Here is a 25,048-nt window from a genome sequence, read left to right as displayed (position 1 = left end):
AGGCGTTGCCTTTTACCATGCCCAGTGCACTATGGGCACAGAGTGTGGCCTTCAACCACACTGTGGACCCCGCATCGATTTTTAAAATATTTTAACCACCAAAGGACATTTTTACACCGAACCAAGAAAGGGGTTCCGTTTGGACCAAGCACTACCTTCATGTGAGTTTGGTGTGACTGTGTCCGTCACTTTTCGTGGTACAGTTGAGAAAAACTTACTGTGAGACTGAGTGGGAAACATGCGCACCCCTTTTGTAACATTTCCGGTAGATTTGCGCCAAAATAAATTAGTGTTCAAAATATCTTTTGTCGTACGAACCAACGGTCTCAACCATAAGACACTGTCACAGAGAACGAGAGAGAGGGGGCGAGGAGAGAGAAAAAGAGACAAGTAGGGGAGAAAGAGGGCGCGCAGAAAGAAAAGGAGGAGAAAGAGACAGATTGAGTAAAGAGAGAGACAGCAGGAGAGAGGCTTTAGTCAGTGAATTTCTTAAGTTTAGGAATTATATACTTTGTCCACATAATGCTGTTCTGGCCCTGGACAAAGCAGCGCCTTTGGTAATGCCAAGTGCATATTCCCTTTGTAGCTGTAGGGCCAGGCTTTCAGCTCCACACTCCGGTACTCTGGGAGTGGTCTTCGGACTTGCCTCATGCACAGTACCTGTGTCAGTGGTAACTTAAGGCATGGCCTTTCACGATGCTGTACTGGTCACAGGATGTGACATTCGGCCATGCCTCACTCTCAGTTCTTCTGTCTGTAGTGTCCGCAGACATTTATCCCATGCGACTACTGGCAGACGGCATGCCGCGGAGTCAGTACCCACATTCGTGAAATTAATTTTATGTAGCTCAATGAAAATGTTTTCCAAAAAACAGCTTAGCTGATGTATTTTAGTACTTTTGAAAAACTTTCTTTTTTGTAGTGTGTCGTAATCTATACACATTGTAACTTTAACTCTGCATAAATAGTGTGAAGTTCATGTAATTCTTTGTGTTTTACAATCAAAGAACCGTCACTAGTAAGTAGAGTTATGTGGCACATAGTCGGAATAATTATTCTTTTCACATGAATTCAGGGTTGCACAAATGCTTAAGCTATGTAGTATTTTTCCTGAACGAATATGGAGCTTTTATTGTCCATTTAAGTCTATATTACATAGTTCAAATATACATTTTTTGATACAGAGGTACATGTGATAACTTGGATGTTCACCCAGCTAGGTGAAGGCTTGATAATATCCAAACATACTTTTGTAAGAGCTTTGTGAATACTTCGCTTCTCCAACTCGCCAAAAGTGATGTTCATTCTGTATGTCAAAACGGATGTGATTTAATGCAAACGTTTTGTGCTACCTAACTTTGACTATGTTCTATAGAGGAGCACATGTTAAATAATGCTTATTTCAAGAAGTAAAAAAACATGTTTTACCATTTTTATTGATGTGTATATATATTATTTTAAACGTACGAAGTACTGCAGTACTGTTTCGAAGGTACTGCAGGACTTTTGAAATATAAAAACAAAATGTACAGAGACAAGTAGAGGGGCAAGTTATACAACACTCTACACAATTGTAATCAACATTTCACTTTACACCACTACACTCTGCTCCGTCACTTCAAGACATGCCACTCATCTCTATAACCCTCCACTTTAAGACACTCTACAGTACGCCAGTCTACGACATGCCACTCCATGACACGATATGCCATGCCACTTCACTCTATGCCACTCTACTTTACAACACTATACTCCACTCTTTTCCTCTCCACTCTTAACCACTCTACTCCACTCTACCAGACGGCACTCTAGTCTATGAAATGCCACTCCACTGTACAACAAGCCACTTCACTCTATGACATGCCCCTACACTCAACACCACTCCACTTTACGCCCCTCCAATTTCAGACACTCTGACATGTCACTCTGTGACACGCCACCCCACTCTATTCTATGACACGTCACTCCACTCTGCGCGAATCCACTGTACAACACTCTACTGTAAGACACTTTGCAGCAGTACTCCACTCTTTGACACTCTATTCCACTCAAATCCCTCTATACCACTGCACGCCACTTTACTCTACCGTACGACATACTCTATACTCTACTCTTTGCCACTCCATGACACTCCACTCTACAACACTCAATGCCACTCCATTCTACGATACTCTAATCCACTACAATCTACAACATTCTACTGCACTCTGTCATTCCACTCTACAACACTCTAGAAAACTCCACTCTACTACAAGCTATTCTATGCCACTCTATGCCACTCCACTCCACCCCACTCCACTGACACTCTACTCTATACCACTCCACTTTACAACAACAATTTACTCCACTCTAGGCCACTTCACTTTGCGACATTCAAGAACACTTCACTCTACGACACTCTTCTCTTTGACACTGTACTCCATTCTATGCCACTGCGTTCTGAAACACTCTAGTCCACTCTGCGCCACTCCGCTCTGTGCCACAACACTCCTCAAAATGAAGTTTTGCAAAAGTACCACAGTACTAAAAATGTGTTTTAACAATTAATACAATATTAATTAAATAACATTATATGAGTTCAAAAACATTTTTATAAAAAAACACAGGAATTTAATGGAAAAAAAACAAAGGATAAGTTATAGTTAGAAAAACTTTATTATTTATTTGAATACAAAGCCAACTTAGACTGCACAATCATTCTAAATTTAAAAGCTATAGTTATAACTTTATAGTCATAACTTAAAGGTATAATGTACACCCCTCCCCCAAAACTTACATTAACTTGTGCACCTCCATACACAGTGTTGTAGACTCACTAACAGAATACATGAACTATAACTCGTGCCTTCATGCTCAGTCTGTATACTTTCATATTACGTTACTTATACTATGTTAGATCATAACATTCATAGCAACACTCATGACGTCTCAAATGACATACTTCATGGGAATATTATGCATGCTAGCAGGGCAAGTTATAGCTCCTGTAGAAAACACTTGTAAAATAGTATGTGTGAGGCAATAAACAGTGTTTTTCTCATGTCATGGTCTCTTTACTGTTGTAATGAACTGAAATTTGAGCACTGGACTGTGGCACTAGATGTGTGAATCTGTGTTTATTAGCACAATTGCTCAACATAATATGTGGTACTTAAGTCATATTTAAGACAACTGACTCCTTGTCAGTGAAATTGCTCTCCCCCCTCGCAGCTCCAACCCTCAAGTGAGGCCTTCCCCCAAGCCCCTGCACTCTCGTGTGCTGGTGTTCGAGGCCCTCCTCCATTCTTGGGTTTTACCTGCGCCTCATCCCTGGTGGTCCAGTGGACCTCTGTCTCCTTTCTCTCGTTCCGCTCTTTCTCTCCTTTTTCACTTGTTTTTCACTGATTTCAATCTCCCCCTTTTACTCTACTTCTTTGTTTTTCCTCTGTTTTCTTTAGTTTTTTACTTATTTCAGTCTCCCCCTTTTATCCCCCTCTGTGTCTCTTCTCTGTTTTGACTCGTTGTTTACTGATTTCAATCTCCCCCTTTCACTCTCCCTCTGAGTCTTTAATCCGTTTTCACTCGTTTTTTACTGATTTAATCTTCCCTCTCACTCTCCTTCTGTCTTTCCCCCACTTTTCTTGTACCTTTCACTACCTCATTTCCACTCTTTCCTCTCTTTTTGCCTTTTCTGACCGTCTTTCCCTGCCGCTGCTGCCCCCATGGCCCCTCCCCCCCAGCACGACCAACGCTGCAAGCCTAATCCAGCTCCCCTCCCCCGCCTCCCAGGTGTCCAGCCCTCCCTGACCCCTACTTCATGGCGGACGCGGGCAGCGGGCACGCTGCTGGTGCGCCAAAGGCAAGCCTGTCTGCGACATGCGCCAGGACCCTGGACCTCCTCAACGCCAATGCTACGACCCAGCGGCACTCCACGCTCTCAACCCAGGACGCAACAACAACTGCGAGGTAGCATCAGCAGCCGACACCCACGGACCCTTCAGCTGTCACGGCTGCCAGCACACCTGCAGCACCGCCAAGACAACAGACCCGGCGCAACCCGCCTGAAAGACCACAACCCAACCGAAGACCCTGCAATGCATCCTCCTCAATGTCCGATCGCTCCACAAACGTGCCACTGAAATCTGGGACCTCCTCAACAGCACCACCCTGGACGTAGTGTTCTTCACCGAAACGTGGACCAATACCACCTCAGGACCAGACATCGCCATTCCCCAAGGATACAAGATCTCCAGGAAGGACCGCCCCACCTGCCCGGGAGGAGGAATCGCCATCGTCCACAAATCCAATCTCTGCCTGAGCACACTTCCTGACGAGCCCACAGACCTGATGGAACACCTTCACGTCAAGATACTGGCCAGCCCTACCACCACCCTCCGATAAACCCTCATCTACCGACCCCGTGGACTTTTCACTAACTCCATCACGGACATCACCTCCCCTCATGCCACCGTGTCCACCAACTACACCCTACTGGGAGACCTCCACTTCCACCTTGACAACCAACTGGACCCCAGCACCACATCCCTCCTGGACAACCTCCACAACATTGGACTCCAACAGATCATGACCGAATCCATGCACTTGGCAGGACACCCCCTCAACCCCCTCTTCACAACAGGTAACTCCATCACCTTCAGCCACACCACCGAACACCCATGGACTGACCATCGATGTGTCCACTTCACCCTCAGAACACCCACCATCCACAGACACCTGCACCTGCTCCCACGAAGAAACTGGACCAGAATCAACTACAACAGCTAACCTCTTCATTCAGCAACTCCACCCCAAACATTGCGGAAAACGACGACCTCAACACAGCAGCCCAAACACTGCACAGATGTATCTTCGACAGCGCCAACACCATAACCCCCCTCAAGAAAAACAACACCCACGCCAAGAAAGCCAGATGGTTTACCACCGAACGTCAAGACTCACTTGCCGCAGCCTCGAAAAGGCCTAGAGGGACACCAAATTCACAGAAGCCTACAACAACTTCAGAGCCACCACCAACGCCCACCACCAACTCATCAGAAAAACGAGGAAAGAAGCGATTGAAGACAGAATCTCAACTCACGCACACAACAGCAAAGAACTCTTCAACTTCATCAAGGAGTTCACCCAACCAATCAAAGAGTCCACCGACATCCCTCCCTCACAAGACCTCTGCAACAAACTCAGCACATTTTTCCACCACAAAATCAAGAGCATCTACGAGAACTTCGACGAAAACAACCAACACACTGAACCCTAACCAACCACCCGACACCCTGAAGCCAGCGATTGACAACTGGAGAGCCCTCATCACTGAAGACACACTGAAGATGATTAAGTCAATCCACTCTGGGGCCCCCACGGACCCCTGCCCCTACCACATTTCCAACGGAGCCGCCGACACCATCGCACCGATGCTCTACCACACCATTAACTGCTCCCTGGCAACCGCCACGTTCCTGACGACTGGAAACACGCCGAGGTCAACCCCCTCCTGAAGAAACCCTTGGCAGACCCCACCGACCTCCAGAAACTATAGACCCATCTCCCTGCTCCTGTTCCCAGCGAAAGTCATAGAGAAAGTCATCAACAGACAACTCACCACATTCATCGAAAAGCACAACATCCTCCACTCCTCCCAATTCGGCATCAGAAAAAACCACAGTACGGAAACCGCCCTCCTCGCTGCAACACACAACATCCGCATCCTACTGGACAAAGGAAAAACAGCAGCCTTCATCATCCTGTACCTCTCAGCAGCGTTCGGCACAGTCTCTCACCGCACCCTAATACGTAGACTGCACAATGCAGGGATCCAAGACCAGGCCCTCAACTGGATCTGCTCCTTCTCTGGCAGAGCGCAGCGGGTCAGACTCTTTCCCCCCCCCCCCCTTTCCTCTACGACCCTACACCTACCACCTGCGGAGTCCCCCAGGGGTCCTCCCTCAGCCCTACACTCTTCAACGTCTACATGGCTCCACTCGCCCCCATCGTCAGAACCTACGGACTCAACATTGTGTCATACGTAGACGGCACCCAACTCATCCTCTCCCTATCCAACGAACCCAATACCGCAGACACAATTTTCGAGAAGGCATGGAAGCCGACGCCAAATGGATGAAAAACAGCTGCCTACAACTAAACGCCAACAAAACAGAAGTACTCATCATGGGCCCACACCCCGACACATGGAACGACACCTGGTGGCCCCTGCCCTCGGAAGCCCGCCCACCCCCATGGACCACGCATGCAACCTAGGAATCATCCAGGACTCCGAGCTCAAAATGGACCACCAGATCAACTTAGTCTCGTCCTCCTGCTTCCACACCATCTGCCTCTTACGTAAGACCTTCAAATGGATCCCCCTGGAACACAGAAAGACCGTCACTCACACCCTGGTCACCAGCAGACTCGACTATGACAACGCACTCTACGCCGGAATAAACAAAAACCTCACCCGCAACCTACAGAACATCCAGAACGCCGCCGCCAGACCGGTCCTCGACCTGCCAAGACACTGCCACATCTCTCAGCACCTGCGCACACTCCACTGGCTCCCCATCTAAGCTAGTCACCTTCAAGATGCTCACCCACGCCCACAAGGCACTCCACGACACCGAACCAGCATACCTGACCAGCCAACTCAAATTCCACGCACCCCAGAGAACCCTACGATCTGCCCAGCTCTCCTACGCTGTAGTCCCCTGCACCAGAAAGACCAGATCGGGAGACCCCTCCTGCTTCCTTGCGGCCCGAGCCTGGAATGCCCTACCACTCCACCTCAGACAGACAACATCGCTCCCCATCTTCGCAAGAAACCTCAAAAACTGGCTTTTCGACAGACAGTTTCTGTCATAATTTCCTCACACAACTGTATACCTCGAAAATGCTAGGAAGCAGTTAGGAAGATAAAAGATGTCTAAATTAAGGTCAAACCATTTAGAGTCCCAATGAAAAGTGCAATGTAAGACTTAACCATCGCCGTTCGGATGCTAACCCAGCAGTGTAATTTATTTAATATTATTTGGTACAACAGAGCTCCATAGTTAATGTTGCAATACATTATTGACGATTTATTGATGACCAGTAGCTGTGCTATCAGATGAACAATTCCTATTTACATCAGAAAACATGTAGTAGCATACATCATTTCTGATCCTCGTTAAAAGTAGTGTCCGTTGTCGAATATCTAAAAATATAGAAGCTTTTATGAAAACAGAACTTCGGAATTCGCTTATGTACTATTGCTTTCAGGAAATAGAAATTTTGATTTCAGACGTTTACAAAAGTAAGAGGATGTATCACAACTAGACTTCCGGCTACTGAGTACTTCCTGTGAAATAGATCTTGCAGTTTCACTACTGTCCTTCCTTTTTTATTAAAAATATGATACTAAAATGTAATATTTAAAAAAAAAGTAAGGTGAGGTATTTCTAATAGAAGTGTATTCCTATCTAAAAGACATAAATTGCTCTTTGTTAAAAAATATACCTGACATGTGCCCGGTTGATACTTAAGGCAGGAACCAGCATGTTTAGACAGACATTTCAGATCCTCCTACTTACCTGGTAGCTGGCCTTTTGTGTCTGGACTGAGGATCTTTCTTTCGTGATGGTCTTTCTTTCGGCTGCAGGTGAGGTGGTTCCACGAAGCAAGCGGCGATGCGTACTGGAACGGAAGCAGCCCTACAGTGGTGATGAGTGGTGCTCGGGTCCCGACAGCGAGGAGGATGAGAAGTCCTTGGTCCCCGGACACAGTAAGTATTTGCAAAAGAAACAGTGACCGGTGCCTGCACTGCTGAAGGTAAACGGGTAGAGCCCCCTGGAAATAGTGGACATCTGAACAGACAATGATCCAATGCACAGTCTGGAATCCCAACCTGATCCATCGCCTTGGAAAGAAGATTCCCAACCTCAGCTCGTACCTTGCACATGATGCAGACACTGTAACTAGTTCTGACTCCCCTCATCCCCCACTCCCAGATCTAGATGAATCCATGGTTTCTCCTTCTCCAGTTTCAGCTATTCCATAGCCTTTAGCTTTAGCTTATCCCTTTCTCGTTTCTCTTGTTCTAGCTGTAAGCACAGTCTCTGCTCTCCCAGCTGCATGGTGTCGGTTCCTCCCACTCCAGCTGCAGCATTGGTCTCTGCTCCTCAGGCTGCACTTGTCTCCTTGGCACCAGCTTCTCTAAATCTAGGTGTAGTGATATATGCCCCTAATTGGGTAACTTAACTAGTGTTTCTCTTCCTCACAGACTGTCATGTAGCAGAGCCTGTCATGGCCACCGCCGCCACACTAGGCCCTGGCTCGAACCCACTGCCGACCCTGAATGAGACGAGTTCTTCCAGCACACCTCACTGCCCTCCAGTTGGGCCGCGCCCTGATGCCAGCAGTGTTGCCGGGCCAATAAAGCAGCCTTCACATTTTGTTTATGTCTTCACAACACACCTTGCTAACACGTGAGTGATTAATCCTTTTAACTCTCCTTCACAACACTTCCAGAAAGTGTCTGATCCTCCCATATCCTTCCATCTGTCAAAATGCAAGTGTCTAACCTCTCTATGAACATGTAGGTGGGATCCCCACCCAACATATGAGCATCTGTCTGATCCCTCACAAAGACATGCATGTCTGATCTCCACCTTTTTGTGAGTTTCTGATCCCCACCATCAAGAGTGTCTGATCCACCACCAACATGTGAGTGACTGATAATCGCCAAACAGATCAATATCTAAACTGCCACCCATACATAAGTATCTGATCCCCAGCAACACATGCGTATTTCAGCCCCCGCCAATAAACAATTTTTTTATACTCCAACTGCACTTGCATATATGACTCCTTGTCAGGGCTGGACTGGGAACTTAAACAGCCCTGGCAAAAATTATAAATGTAACCCCCATGTGCAGATGCACTAATGCCCCCTAGAGACAGAGCAACTCTTATAGCCGTCTGAAGCTGAACTCTGACAAGACGGAGGCACTCATCCTCCGACCCACCCCCTCAGCCTGGGACGACTCCTGGTGGCCGACCACACTGGGAACAGCACCGACACCCACCGACCATGCACGCAACCTAGGATTCATCCTCGACTCCTCCCTCTCCATGTCTAAACAGGTCAACGCCGTCTCCTCCTTCTGCTACAACACCCTCCGCATGCTCTGCAGGATCTACAAGTGGATCCCTACAGAAACAAGAAGAACGGTGACACAGGCCCTCGTCAGCAGCAGACTGGACTACGGCAACGCACTGTACGCAGGAATCCCAGCCAAACACCTACGACGACTACAACGCATCTAAAACGCCTCTGCCCGACTTATCGTCAATTTCCCCCGCCGCAGCCACATCACCCCCCACCTGAGAGACCTACACTGGCTCCCCGTCGACAAGAGGATCACCTTCAAGCTCCTCACCCACGCACACAAAGCACTCCACAACGCCAGACCAGCCTACCTGAACAGCAAACTCCGCTTCCACACCCCCACACGCCAGCCTCGCCCTTGCCGCTGTTCCCCGCATCCAACGAACAACCTCCGGCGGCAGATCCTTCTCCTACCTCGCCGCCAAGACCTGGAACACCCTCCCTACCCACCCACGGCAGACCCAAGACCTACTCGCCTTCAGAAGACTCCTCAAGACCTGGCTCTTCGAGCAGTAGCGGCAACCCCTCCCCTCAGTGCCTTGAGACCCTCACAAGTAAGTAGCGCGCTTTACAAGTACTCTGATTGATTGATTGAAAGTTGTCCCCGGGATTGCGTAACATGCACCACCTTTCCTAGAGGCCGAAACCGGCCTCCAAGTGTCAAAACAAGCCTCCTGGGGCTCCAGTCTCCCAGGAGATTGCCCATTTGCCCGGATTGGCCAGTCCGGTCACGCTCTCTGTCAACTAATGCGTTTCTAATCAACCTCCTACACTTGATTGTCTGATCCCACCCCGCAGGTGGGTGTTAGATCTGCATCTACATGTGAGTGTCCGATATCTTCACCACCCGTGCCTCCCAAAACACGGGTGCCGGATCCCACCTCCAGTCATTTCTAAATCTCCTTACTCAAACTCTGGGAACATGAGAGTGCCCATGGATGATCTGCTCTCTCTCCACTGCAGATGTTTGAGCCTCCACCAAAGCATATTTTGCCCCCCCTCGTCTGTCAACACAGGAGTGCCTGATCTGTATCACCCCTTCTTTCCACTTCTGAGTTTCACTTTGCTGCTCTAATCTCACTACAAGCGGATTGGTGTCTGACTCCTCACCAACCTGTGACTGTCCGATTCCCATCAGTTCCCTCTGCCAACTTGACCGTGTCTGATTCACAAAAAGCACAAGAATATACTTCACCTAAACCCCCACAAACAGCCGTGTTTTCACCCGAAATATGAATGCCTGATTCAATATTCCTCCTTTCCCATCAAGATGTGACCCCCTGAACCTCTTCCAAACTAAAGGGGAGTGTTTCATTGCTCCCTAGTTATTCTCAATCTCCACCCCCCATCCTTCTACCAACACCATTCTTATTTTTAGTTGCATGTTTCCTTGTTCTTGAGTTCTGCTAAGGTTCATTGTTCTTTGGTTGGGTCATAGGTTTTTGTTCTAGTGTTCAACCATGGCACCTTGTTCTTTTGATGGTTTCTTGTTCATTGGTTCGGTTATAGTTCATTGTGGTTTGGCTGAATCATGGTGCCGTGTTCTTTGTTTTGGTGTCCAGGCATGTTTTCTTGTTTTTTGCTGATTCATGGTTTCATGTTTTTTACTTCAACCACAGTGTCTTGGTCTTTAGTTGGTTCATGAATTCTAATTCATGGTTTTCCTCATGTTGTTTTTCTATGGATGAGTCCTGGTTTGTTCTTGGGGCTTCCTACAGTTTATTATTCTGTAATTAAGTCATAATTTCTTGTTCTTGGGTTTGGCTGCTATTCCTAGTTCTGTGATTTGGGCATGGTTTCTTGTTAATGGGTAAGTGATTGTTGTTTGTCCGGTTATCTAAGCATAGTTCCTTTTTCCGTATTGAGAGCATTGTCTTCTTCTCTGAGTGGGATTTGTTATTCTTTTATAGCAGCACAACTGAGTGCTCTGTGATTGGGACATTGTTCCTTCTTTGTGGCTGGAATATGGTCTCCTGTTTTGTTGTGGCACAGTTTCTTGTTCTTTTCCTGCAGCACTCTTTCTTTCTTGTTCTTTCCTTGTGGCACAGTTACTTTTTCGTTAGATCTGGTGCACTTATATTAGGGCACAGTTCCTTGCCTATTTTAAGTGGGGCATGATTATGTTTTTATATGGTTGGGGTATGGTTCCTTGATTTGGGAAGGGCACACTATAGTTGCTTGTTTTTTATATGGATGTAGTACCTTATGTTTTTTGTTGGCATGTGTTTTGTTCTGTTTTTTTGGTGTATTGTTTCTTACTCTTTAGCTGTGACATGGTTTCTTGCTCTGTGACTGAGGCGCATTTGCTAGTTTTTATAATCATGTCTGGTTTTGTTGTTCTTGGGTTTACAGATATTACTTTTTCTTGGTTGTAGCACTCTTCTTTTTTTCTTTGGCCGGAACATTGTTCCTTTTTTTTGGTTGTGGACACTCCCTTCTTCAATGTTCTGTGCTTGGACTACAGTTCTTAGGCCTTTGGCTGTAACGCAATTGGTGGTTGTTCAGCTGATGCCTTATTCCCTTTTCTTTAGGTGAGGGACACTGTGCTTTGTTCTTTGACTTAGACAATGTATCCTTTGGTTGGGAATAGTTCCTTGTTCTTGAGCAGGGCTGTTAGACCTTGTCTTCTGGATGTATGCCTTTCATTATCTTGATACTGGCACCATTCCTTGTTCTTGTTCTTTAGCTGGGAAGTGGTGCTCATTCGTTAGTACAGCACTCTTGCTTGTTCTTTAGTTGGTCAAGGTTCCTCATTCCTTGCCTGGGTTCTGTATCCTTTAGCTGGATCATGTTTCCTTGTTCTTTATGTGGGGCTCGGCCCCTCAACCGTGAGGTGCTACATTGTTCCTAATTCTTTGCCTGCAGCAAAGTCCCTTGTCATTTGGTGGGATAAGATTTCATGTTCTTCTATTTATTCTTGTTCTGCACTTGTTCCACAGAGCGGCAGAGGCAGTGTTACACGGCACAGCAGACTCCATTCTCGCCTACCATCAGCAGAACGTCCCTCGCAGCAAGTTGGATCAGGTGGGTGCCTCCTGGAGACTTATTCCAACTACCTGAAAGTGAGTCCTCCTTGACCTTGACCAGATCTCAAATGGCAGGTCACTGTAGGTACTTGAATCCATTAGGGGCTGTGTGACTTTTTCTGGGCACACGCGTGGTGGTGTGGCCTTGCTTGTTTTTGCATGCTTAGGCAAGTTCGAAAACACGTGTACGTGTTACACATATTGCAGCCAGAGAAATCTCCTTCTAAACTTGTAGAAGTGAATAACTATCCATGAGTCTTCATTATGGCCTGCTTCTCTGGTGTTATGACTGAGACGTGTGTGAGCTTTGAGTATTGTGCACACAGCTTCATGCTGTGTAGAGAAGATATACAGTTGCAACACACTGTCATTGATACATAAGTGGCATATGCACACAGTTTCCCACAGAAAAGCCTCTTACCAGACACAAACTTGTCTTTGCCAATCCTATCCTCACACTCATTCACACTGAATGCTGCAACCACACTCAGGCTTATGTGGACACCGTCATGTGCTCCCGCGTGTTAATAGCTTGTTTTGGTGGCTACTGAACTAGTCCCTTCCGCACCTCAGCCTCTCTGCGGGAAACAGAAGTTTCTCTTCACCACCCCTTCTTCCTCTGTCCTGAGTCTGGACGCAATGGAGGCAGGCGCGCAACACCCATTGAACTCACCGGGCTTCAGCCCCCCCGTCGTGTGTGGCAGCCCGGGAAGAGACAGATCCTGGGCACACACCACACCCGAACGTTTCACAGGTCTTTAAAAGACCATTTGAATGCTAATTAGGCCTTGCAGTTGTTTCACCCCTTCTAAGAGCCCCTGCAGCTCCACTCTGCCTACGGATTAAAGGTTCAGCCCCCCCGAAATTTTTTCTTAGCCCCCCCACCCCCTGAAAGTTGCCTCTAGTTGCGCCTCTGAATGGAGTTATGCGCGCATGCCACACCCTCACAAAGACACCATGACTGGTCCACTTGAAATACAATGTCTTATTATGTCTGTTTATAGCTTCCTCCATCCTCATCGGTTATGGCACACGACCCCCCTCTAAATCAAAATAACCTAAACCTAGAGTCCCTCATCGCTGGAGAGGGCATGTAGGTCCCAAGGAATCAAAGCCATTTTTTTGAATAAACAATAAAAAAACAAATGAAGCTGGAGAGGTTGTCTTAAACACAATTTCCTCATCCTGCAGAGGCTCCAGTTCCCAATTCTTGCTATTATTGGGCTAAGATTCCTATATTAGAACAGGATTGGAGGGAAGCGTTGACCAGTAAAGTATGCTAAAGAAACACCCATTGTACTACAGTCTGTCAGAGTGGAAGGGAAGAGGGACCTTCTAATGTTGTTTGAATTACTCAAGATTTTTTTTCTGTGTCTTTAATAGGTCATACACGAGGCGCCAATTGTGCCAACTGCCCAGGAGCAGCGCCCTCTGAGCACACCGTCAGCACCACCAGTGAGCACTCCACAGGCCCCACAGGGAGGTCCACAGCAGAAAAGTAGCAGCCAACAAGCTCTACCAACACCAAATTCATTGGTACAAGAGAGTGGACCTGAGGAATCTCACCACGACTTAACCCCCAACTCACTACCCAACGCTAGCAGTGGCAACCAGCCTGCAAGTAATCATCCAACCCCACCAAACTCCACAAGTAATCAAATCCAAACAGGACCAGCAGATCCCTCTGCTGTGGCTGGGCCTAACCTGCTTGAAGACAACAGTGGTCCTGGCTGTCCTGGCAACGGGCCAGCCAACCTGGGACCCCGTGGCATCACCACCAATGAAAGATTGTCCAAGGAACAGTTGGAGCATCGAGAGCGTTCCCTGCAGACATTAAGAGACATTGAACGCCTGTTACTACGTAGTGGAGAAGGTGATCCGTACGCGAAAGGCAACTCAAATGCTGATGAGGGGGGACAGCCTCTGCCACCACCTCAGCAGCCGCCGTCTCAACCACCTCAGCAGCAGCCACCGCCTCCGCCACCCGGTCACAAGAAGTACGAGGAGCCACTGCAGTCTATGATATCACAAACACAAAGTCTGGGGGCCCCAGGTATGGAGCATGAAGTGCCGCACCACCCTGGCTCTGACATGGGCCAGCAGATGAGCATGATGATGCATAGACTGAACCAGGACAGCTTGACGCCTGAACAGGTGGCCTGGCGGAAGCTGCAGGAGGAGTACTACGAGGAAAAGCGTCGGAAGGAAGAACACATGTCCATGCACGGCCGCCCAATGCAGGACATGATGCAGCCCTCAATGGGTGGGATGATGATGAGGGCCCCCCCACCACCTTACCACAGCAAACCAGGTGAGCAGTGGCCCCCAGGTATGGGTAACCGTATGGGAGGGCCCATCGACATCCAAGAATCGCTCCAGCTGCGTGGTGGTGCCGCTTTTCCTGGCCCCAGATTCCCAGGCAATCAGATGCAGCGGGTCTCTGGTTTTAGTGGGATGCAAAACATGCCAATGGATGGGATTGGGCCAATGGGTGCCATGCAGCGTGCAGTTAGGCCTGGCATGGTCTGGACAGATGATATGCCTCCCATGGGAGGCCCCGGGAATTTTCCACAGGGAAATGTGCCTTATCCCCCCGGGCAAGGTGAGGCAGAACGGTTCATGAATCCCCGGGCAAGAGAAGAGATCTTGAGGCACCAGTTAATGGAGAAGCGTGCAGGGAGTATGCAGAGGCCTATGGGCATGCCCAGCGGTGCCATGAGCCAGGGCATGGAAATGGAGCGTCTAATGCAAGCTCACCGGCAGATGGACCCTGCCCTCTTTCCTGGACAGATGGCAGGAGACAGCATGAGTGGGGGGCCAATGGGTATGGACTTTGTGGGCTCGCGGGGGATGCTGAGCCCGCCCATTGGCCCATCCAGCCTGCGAGACATGGATGCCCAGATGGGTCCAGGCAACCTCAACATGAACATGAACGTTAATATGAACATGAACATGAACCTGAATGTACAGATGACGCCCCAGCAGCAGATGATGATGTCTCAGAAAATGAGGGCTGCCGAGATGGGGGGACCCCAGAGCATGTCCCCCGATGAGATGGCCAGGTTGAGAGCTCAGAACGGTAACCGGGACAGTGGAGGGGCTATGATGGGAGCATCCCAGAAAATGATGATGTCCTCCCAGTTCTCCAATCCAGGACAGCCTCCCTTTCCTGGCCAACCGGGCCCGTACCCCAATATGCCCCAGGATATTGGGAGTGCACAGGATATGTTTAGCCCTGACCAGGGTTCTATGCCTGTTGGTAACATTGGTGGCACAACACGGCTTAGCCACATCCCAATGCAGGGTGCACCAAATTCCCAACCAAACCAGGTGAACATGGGAAATCTTCACCCGAATGCAGCACGGGGTCTGGGCCGTCGCCCCTCTGATCTCACAATCAGCATGAACCAGATGAATTCCCCCAATCTGGGACACCTCAAGTCCCCGACGCTCGGTCAAGTCCACTCACCAATGGGCACATCACCTTCGGCCAATCTCAAGTCCCCCCAGACACCATCACAGATGGGAAACTTGCCACCCTCGAACCATTCTGGGCCGATGAAGTCACCCCAAGTGATCACCCCCTCACTTGGCGTCCGCTCGCCCACCAGCTCCCCTAATCGGCTGAAGTCCCCCTCCATGGCCGTCTCGTCTCCTGGATGGGTGCCATCACCGAAGACCAACATGCACAGCCCAGGCATTGCACAGGGCAAGCAGCCTATGGGCATGCCCTCCATGGGCGGCCTGGATCCAGGTAAGCTATTTGCCTCTGTCTGTGTGTCTGTATATGTCTTGGACATGTCTGTTGACTTTCCCTAAGTGCTGCCTGTACACAAAATCTTTTTGTCCCCCCAAATGCAGAGCTCTCAAAAAACGTTGTGACTTTGATGTTGGAGGAATCATTGGCGCCGCGCTATGGGGCGCCTGAAAAACCCCCTCATACCGGCTGTGCTGCTTGTGAACTCCAAAAAAGTAATTCAACAAACTTTTCTACACTTTGGGCTGCGTTTTAGTGAGTCCACTCAAAGCCATTTGAAACAGGTTTTTCCTGCTTTTGGTCGTGTCACCTGCTGAGGAATGAAAGTAATGCGCGTCCTCTATTGCACGCCATGGATGTACCACAAATTATGCCAAAGACATCCACATGCGTTCCTGACAGACACACTAGACAGATTTGCAGAACACTTACAACCTAGACCAATAATAGCGGTATGTGCCCCTTACTGTCACATTCAGTACTAAGTCTCACACTGTACTCCAGCCAAACAGCACTTTTACAACATAACTCAGTCTTGAGTTCTCAAACCAGGCCTTCTTGCAGTCCTGAACATAGTCCAGTATAGGAGCAAGTGCCTCTCTCTTACTTCAGTCAGCCTGGACTGAGCCTCCCACTGTACAGCAACTCTTGCACAATAGTCCAAGAGTAGGAGTCAGTGCCTCTCCACCAGCAAAGTCAGCAGTGAGTCTCACATGGTGCAGTCTTACACACTCCTGCCCTGTAACCCAACAACGGAGAAAGGAGTTGACATCCACAAGATAGTTCAGAAATGTAGTTAACTCTCACCCCTCACTACCTACACATTCTTCCCCCCCTCACTCCCTACCCATCCTTTTCCCCGCCTCAAAGTGAACAACATGACTAGAGATGTACAGTATAGTCTAAAAATGGAGAAAAACTGCCCATCTCTCTGTGCTGTAGCTATGTTGTCCTTGGCACAGAACTGGTGTTGAAGGACCTTAATTTTTCCAAACTATCCATACCCCTTTACAAGGAGGGTTGGATGAAGGGGTGTGATAGTGGCACAGAGAGCAGAAGCAGTAGATAAGAATTAAACAATTTGTTCCAGAGCTTGGCCTGTCTTTAGGTCAGAAAGGTGCAGGCCTCGTGGAGTCAAAAAATATTTTTCTGGAATTCCTCAAGCACTTTTGTAGGGCACTTTTTCTTAGCGTGTTCCCACAGATTAGGTGTTCGCACCACGGGGTGCAAGTTCGACACAGTACCTACTGCCCTAGAGGCAAAGGAGTTGACTGTGGGCAAGACTTCCAGAGCCTGTTTTTGGATACCTACTTTAAAAGCGAGGCAATCAATATGGCTTTCCAGAAGAGCACCATCTTATCTCTCATGCCTTTCCAGTTTTGTTGTAGACCAAAATCTTTTCTAAGCCTTTGCTTCCAATCTCCAGGGCTGCAGCAGAGGGTACCACTATAAATCAAGCCTTGTTGGCCCCTCAGGTTTGTGTGACTTGTTGAAGTACCTCAGTTTCGGAAAACCTTTTTATGTACAGTTTCCATAGTACTTTAACCCTACTCTTACAATCCGCGTTATGGACCATGCACTGAGTGTTTTTCTTTTACAATGAAAACCTCAGTAGCATTGGCAACTGTGTGTACACTGAAGTGTGACACCTCTCAAACAAACCCAGTTTTTTTCTCTCTCTCTTTATTTCTCTCTCTCTCTCTCTCTCTCTCTCTGCCTCATTCTCTCGGTCTCTCGCTTTCTTTCTCTCTTTCTCTATCTCTCTCCACTGTCAACACCAAATGGTTAGGGCAGGGGAGGCAAACACTCACTCTGCCTGGTAGTGGTAGCTTCTGTCTCGTGGTGAACAGAAGGTGCTATGTTTAGGCGATGATCCATTTCTCTTACTTAACACCCTTAGGCAGTGGTGATGAATGCCCTACAATAATATTATGGAAGGAATTCGGGTAGGTAGGGAAAGGTGGTCACAAGAATGCTGAAAGGGAGGTAAAGATAGGCCTTAGAGAAGTTAATGGAACATGTATTAGAGATGGTGGGGCTAAAACTAGTCCATGTAAATATTAAAACAGGTGCATTTTTGTTGAGTTTGAGGAAATCCCCTAAAAGGCTCATGTCGACCTGGAGAGAGTTCTAATCTAACACTTTTGTGATTCTAATCTAACAATTTTGTGAGTTTTGCATTTTTTGGTTTCCAAACTTAGATTATCTATGTTCCTCAAATAATTGTTGCCATCAGAGATTTTGAGGTATTGCATAGGTATTTCGGGTGTTGGTGGTGCAGGACTTCAAGGTAGATCCACAGCAGCTTGAATTTTGTTCTTGCATAAGCATCCTTTAGAACTGGAAATAGGTGGTCAATGTTTTAGTTCCAGAAATCAGCATGGAAGCAGAGTCTAAAATGGCTTTGATTTCAGTTTTGAAGATGATGTAGGAGAAACCCATTAAATTGGCATGTCCATAATCAGTCCTGATGGTACCAAGTTATTTTGTTGTATTAAGGACATCCGTTTTTTCAAGGAATGAAAAGTTGGAAGGTGCTACTTCTGTGTTCTATGTGAGAGGACATGAAAAAACCCACTAAATTCACAAGTCAAGCAGTTTGACTTTGTACGCCAGGTGCCAACAGATTCTTTTTTGGACTAACCCTGAAAACTTTCAAAGGTATTTGAATAAATTAAAACTGAAGAGTTTTCTTGTGCATTACTTATAATAAGAATATTATTAAATATGATAGAATATTATTAAATGTCTTGGAATGAGATTGTTTTTAAATGGCATTGCCATCCCCGCCTTCTCCCTCAAGATTCTCAGCGTGTCAAGGAATATAATTAACAAGCTAGGCCCAAGCAGGGACCTCTGATGAACAAACACCACATGCAACCAGTATATGGTCAGCAGAAGTGTTGCCTGATCTAACCCGCTGTTTGTCAGTAGCGTGGAAGGAGGAACGCTGCTACAGAACAGCTCTTTTGAAACACATCAGTTTTGTGGACTCTGATGAGCTTCACACTGCTATAACTCTCAAAGTTGCTGCCACTTAAAACCCAGAGAGCAGCATTGTATCGCAATTGAACTTTAAACCTGTATAACAATATCCTGCCCTTTTAAGGCGCTCTGAGATTAGCGAAGGCAGGGTTTGGTGTTGAACATAGCATACTCTTTTTTTTTTTTTTTTTTTTTTTTTTATTGAGTTTTGCAGGTCATACCAAAAGGGACACCAATTGCTGCCCATTGCAAACAAAGTAACATTGCAGAAGGACATTAATACATCAGAAAGTTTCACAATAGAGGTTAAGCACCTTGGGAGAAACAAAAATCAATACATCTGTAAAAATATGGGCATAGTAAACCATACAATTCATATCAGTGATTTTCCGATACAGACGCAGCTCTAGCTTCATCAAACTCTTCTAGCTCATATTGTGAGATCCAGCTTCCCCGTTTCTTGCGAAACGTACATGGACACCACCTACTTTTATATGTTACCCTCTCTGCTGCCATATAAAGATCCATTCCCCGTCTCCATTCGGCCACGGCGGGTATGTCCGGGCCTCCCAAGGTCTCTTTTAACCACTACCAAACCCAAGTTACAGAATACTAGTTTTGTACGTGGGAGAACCAAGTCATTGGGGATACCCAGGAGTACGTACTTAGAATCCTCCAGGATAGCTGTCCCTAGTATTGCGCTGAGTTCCGGTATTATCTTTTTCAAGAATAAACAAATAACTGGGCACGTCCATATTGTGTGAATATAGTCCCCCTCCCCCCCCCCCCCATACTCCCCCCCGCAGCGAAGACACTCAAATACATTGCACTACTTCACCTGCCCCTGGGAGATCAATGGTAGGAATGTCTTTCAAGCCTCTGGAGTTTGTCTAAACTATGAGAGCTTCCAAATTGATGCTCTGGGCCTGGGATCTTGCCATTGAGAAGGAATCCAAGTGTGTGTGTTTTAGAGAGTCTTGGAAATTGTCAACTCGCGTGTCCAGGACTAAAAAATAGAGTGCAGCACTAACTGGATACTCACTTGCTGGATAATGTGGTTGTTGTTTTGTATATGGGGCCACCAAGACATATTTTGTTCTTGCTCATAAGGCTTTTGAAGCGTTTGCTAGTATTATCTACTACCTTCAGCCACTCTTCACTGCTTAGTCCCGGAGTACGCTTGATTTCTGTGTATGCAGATACTCGCTGAGAAAAGAACACTCTTAGCTTTAATGATTCCGAACCAAATCAGTGACTGACAGCAGTGATATTATTAAACAACAATCTGACAGCCAAAGAAAACTCACCCTGGACACAACAACTAGTGTCTTTGACTGTTGAGCATTCTAAGAGATGTCTGCCATTGGCTTACAAAAGCACGTCTAAATTTGCTCTACCTTCAGTTTATGGCATTCTCTGAAGCTTTAGGCTTAGAAATATTCAAGATTCAAAGTTGTGGTTTCTCTAAAGTCTCTGCCTTTGTAAAATGGCACTTTGGCCGCTGGAGGCAAACGTCTCTTTGGAATCTCAAAGACTAAATTGTCCATAAGCTAACAAGATAGATGTAGATACTTATTTAGGGCCTCATTTTTGAAAATTGTTGCATCGCTGCAGGAAAACAGTGATGCAACACTTCATAGCACCATCCTTGCAACACCATGGATGCCCTTATTCACTGTACAGCGCTCCACGTCGCAAGGAGTTTAAAGATATGCCAAGAATCCTGAGGTATCTGTTGGTGCATTGCTGGAGTGTGTCTGAAAACAGACGCAACTCCAGCAATTTGTCTTTTCGCATGGGTCAAGCCCCGTGTGAAAAGCCCTGCATCAAGCAGGCGTAAGAATTTGTCGTAGTGACGTCCTAGAAGTGGCGCAGTGAAATCTCATAGATTTTGTGGCGTCACTTTGATATGGCTTTGCTGTGACGTAATGGTATCATAAATAAGGCCCTTAGAGTTTAGTGGACAAGGTGCTCAGCCACAAAACTGATGGTCTGCTGTACGATTTAGAGTTGGATGGACCCTCCTGTTTCTAACAGCATAGCCCCGGCTAGCTCAGACCTTGGATTAATGGACAGCGGAGTTCGGAACGTCAGTCTAAGTATCACAGATCATTCACCCTATCTAAAGAAGGGGGACTGATGTACTGTTACAGACTGACAGGAAAAGCCTGGCAGTGTCAACCAGAAAAAAACACAATGACAACCACACCCACAAAGTAAACTCCCAGGCTGTCATTTAGTTTTTTATGTACAAAAACAGGCTCCTGCTTTACAAGGTTTTGGGGGGTAGGGGGACAACATTTGCTAAATGGCCACATGAAACATGGCAGCTGCTCCATAAATTTGCAGTACATTCTGAGGATATATATGTCTGCCAGGCAAGCGGAGATCTCTAAATATGATGGGCAGTAGTCCACCAGAGCAGTAAAGGTTATTAACACCTCCCCCCCTCTCTCCCCCGACAGATGGTGGTCTCTCTACCAAACTGTAAATGAGACTTATTCTCTAATATAGCTGTTGATGAGGCACTACCCCAGAGGTCATCAAGTAAAGAGTACAAAGTAAATTTTTGCCAGATCACGTCTGAAGATAATAGAAACCCACCCGGAAAACCTCTGAAGTCGCCTAGCATTCAGTTATAGCATGCCTTCCTCGTTCCATCATAGCTGACATTTTTCAAATATATACCCTTACAAGTAGCAGCAAAGTGCACATATTTTTTAGCATATAGGAATGCAGAACATAGTATTTCCGCATATTAAGGAAAACCAGATGAACAGCTCATTGCTGTCTCTAAACAGACCAACACCAGGTACAGACAGGCAGAACAGTGGCAAACATAATTTTAAAATACCCGATTTTTAGGGTTTGCTTTGTCTCACAAAGGTTTATTTACACACCTTCTGGAGAGGAAGGCAGAAACTTCATGGCATGAATTGCACTCTTGTCAAAATCAGTTCTCGTCCTGTACTAATTCTCCCCATACCCAGCCATTGACCTGATCAGATTGTAGGTATGGCTGTTCACTTCTCAGATTAAAGTGTATGGTCTGGCACTTCTCGGACCATAGGCTATCACATGGCACCTATCAGGTTTGAGGCCATGGGTAGCACATTTTATTCTCAGATAGGGTGTTGCTTGCCTTCTATTGCAGGATAAGGAGTAGCACTTTCTCAGACTCCAGCAGAGCATGGCACATCTCGGACTAGAGGACATGATCTGGCACTTCTCAAACGCGGGTAGAGCCTGGCACTTTGCAGTTTGTAGGATATTGAGCAGCATTTGTCATACTGTTGGATATGACATAACCCGTCTCATATTTTAAGATATGGAATAGCACTTCTTGGACCATAGAATATGGCATGACCTGTCTCGTGTTGTAGGATATAGCGTCACACTTATCACACTGTAGGATAGGCTGTGACATGCAGGATAGGACTCCTATATCAGTAGTCAGGACAGTTGTGCTTGGCGTAGTCGGCAGGATGAGGACAGGTGTACGGGGGAAAGCAGTGGAGGGGACAGATCTCGAAACGAGAGCTCCTGAAGACACAGTGAGAAGGTCAGCAATAACCTCATGCGTCCTCAAATCCCCACTGTAACTCAGCCCCTGCCTTCACAGCCATCCTCACTGTTTACCTGAGTAAGATCTTCAGTTTCGTGGACAATCTGTTGTGGGGCTGTGTGGTTTTACCCTGTGGCATGCCCATGGAGGAGGAATATTTTAGGGTACTCCCTGAATGGTGGCTTCCCACCTGCACTGCTGTCCATGAGAAATGTTCCTTGCTTTCTTTAATCATTTAGCAAATATCTAAGATTTCGTTTCCTGACATTTCTGCTGTGAATTGGACCATGCTTGCCAAGAGGAACATTTTACAAAGAAATATTCAGCAGATTCTGTGTTTTTCCTACAGAATAAATCAGTTCTGGAAACTCCTCCCATCCTAAACGTACCTCTGCTTCCCCATCACTCAAAATATGTGGGTCTGTTTGCTGCAACCTTCTTTACATTTTAATGTTATCCTTCTTTTCATTCACAAACCCAAATTAATTTACCTGTAATCCTGTTTTTGAGGTTTGGTCTCTGTTAAAGACTGCTTGTTTTGCATAATTTTGAGATCTAATAGATTTATGTGAAAGTATTTAAACCTTTTTAAAAAACCTGTGGTTATCATCAGAGGGGTTATTTTCGGTATCTAGTCTGTAAGGCTTCAGTGGGTATCCCTGAATGCACTCCAATTCAGCCGCTTTTGATGAAACATGTGTTTCAACATTACACAGACATAGCTTGTCACTTCTACCTTGTCATGAAGGGAAGTAGGTACCCCTGTGAGCCCATAAGAGTTATTGAGCTACAAACCTTGTGTTGCAGATAAGTAACTTCTTGTGATGATTGGATCCATATGGATTAGCTTGTTTAGTGTAGAGTAGCAAGTGGGACCATACACAAAGGTGAGATTGATATTGCAAATCCTCAGATGCTTGACCCGCTTCCACAGTTTCTTGCGCATTAGAATCCTAGTACTGGTGCTTTGCAAAGGGTATGCACAGAACACCATGTGGCCGATGTTCAGCTTTCAGATTATTGAATATTTCCCAGTAGGGCTAGCCAAGTCTTTCCCCTTAGAAAAGGAGCTTTTGGATTTTCGGGCAACGGCAACAAACTCCTATGCATGCTTATGCCCACACTTACTACCTTTGACTCACAATTGCATCATGTAACTAGTCCAAAGCCAAATAGCATACGTCTTGCGGCTCTATTAGCTTTATCTCTGTCAACGTAATAGGTAATAGCTCTTCTTGAATCCAATGTGCATAAAAAGCTTTTAGCTGGTAATTTCAGACAATGAAAGAATAGAGGCAGAGGAATTGATTTTCCGATGGGAAAATCAAATACTCCTTTGAGCAAAAATGAAGAGTCAAGGTTGTAGCCTTAGCACAAATGTATTCCTGTGGAAGACAGCTGCAAGTTCATTGGAAAAAAAAACACTGACTCCCCACTCTAAAAAACGTACTATTAAACTGTTTATTTACCTGTGAACTGCAATGAGTATTATTCTTTTATTGCAAGTATATGCTACCAAATAAATAAGAAAAAATGCTGCTGCTTAAACGTGGTGGCCTAATGCTTCCAATTATGATTTTATGTTTAAAAATAAATTAGCGATTGCATATCATTTTAGTGCATTTACACAAGGATGTTTAAAAAATAAAAATAGATGAAGAGCTGGCAATAAAAAAGCATTAGCTAAATAAGATCTCATGCCACTAGCCCAGACACAGTGCTTTCACTCAGTACTAGAGAACCCATAGCTGAAGTGTCCTGAGCCATTGCCCCATACTCGGGGGCCACAGGAATTATGTGGTGCGATAGCATCAAATTATGCTGCATGGTTGACAATTATGTGGCAGGAAAAGGTAAATTGTGCGGCATAATGCGGCACATATTTCTGTTATAGTATTACTTAATTAATTTGTAATTTTTAGGTCTCGCCTGTCGATGCGCATGCGCATCGAGCAAGCGAGAGTATTGGGACTTATCCACTCTTTTCCCAACTTGCAAGGAATCGTGGCGATTCCTTGCAGTGCCCGTGACTTTTAAGCTCAATGCGCATGCGCATTGAGCTTAAAAGCGCGTGCACGTCCGTCTTGGTTTACCCGCTCCGCCCCCTCCCCTTCCCGCCGTGTCGCATTTCTCCTCCCCCCTCCCCTCTCTTCCCTCCGTCTTGTTTGGTTGTCCCTCCCCTTCCCGCCGTGTCGCATTTCTCCTCCCCCCTCCCCTCTCTTCCCTCCGTCTTGTTTGGTTGTCCCTCGTAATGGACGTGGCACGCCAACACCTCCCAGAGCGAGGCTTCCTCCTTCTGTCCCGGCATTGAGCCCAAGCAACATTTGACAGAGAACCATCTGTGAGTCCCGTCGCCCTCCGTCTCTTTCACCAGATGGTTAGTGCAGCGATGCCCGTAGTCCCCAACTCACCATGGCCGACAGCGAAAAACTAGACAACCAGCGCGTCAAGAATTTTAAGCAGTTTCTTTCCCTCCACCCACGAGATCGGCTGCGCGTCCTTATCTATTTCCGCCCTTATCTATTTCCGCCCTGAGCACCTCGCACATAGCTTGACTAATGCCGGCTCGTGCGATTTGA

At 46.6% G+C, this 25,048-nt stretch overlaps 1 protein-coding gene across 3 annotated transcripts in view; it reads left to right on the top strand.

The window, feature by feature from the left end:
• Positions 1-25,048, top strand: part of BCL9L (BCL9 like) — a 211,520-nt gene that overhangs the window by 163,438 nt on the left and 23,034 nt on the right. For 2 of the 3 annotated variants that reach the window (XM_086956741.1, XM_086956742.1), the window contains exons 3-7: positions 7,628-7,750; positions 8,249-8,453; positions 12,076-12,160; positions 13,546-15,916; positions 16,024-16,134. In XM_086956741.1, the coding sequence (XP_086812867.1) occupies positions 7,628-7,750; positions 8,249-8,453; positions 12,076-12,160; positions 13,546-15,916; positions 16,024-16,134 (2,895 nt within the window). The remainder of the gene's footprint in view (positions 1-7,627; positions 7,751-8,248; positions 8,454-12,075; positions 12,161-13,545; positions 15,917-16,023; positions 16,135-25,048) is intronic. The other variant, XM_086956744.1, reaches the window with a different exon arrangement.

Source organism: Lissotriton vulgaris, chromosome 2_1, assembly GCF_964263255.1.
Source record: "Lissotriton vulgaris chromosome 2_1, aLisVul1.2, whole genome shotgun sequence".
In the NCBI taxonomy this organism is placed as follows: Eukaryota; Metazoa; Chordata; class Amphibia; order Caudata; family Salamandridae; genus Lissotriton; species Lissotriton vulgaris.
The sequence above is the reverse complement of the archived record's forward strand: the minus strand, read 5'-3'. Positions and strand labels throughout refer to the sequence as shown.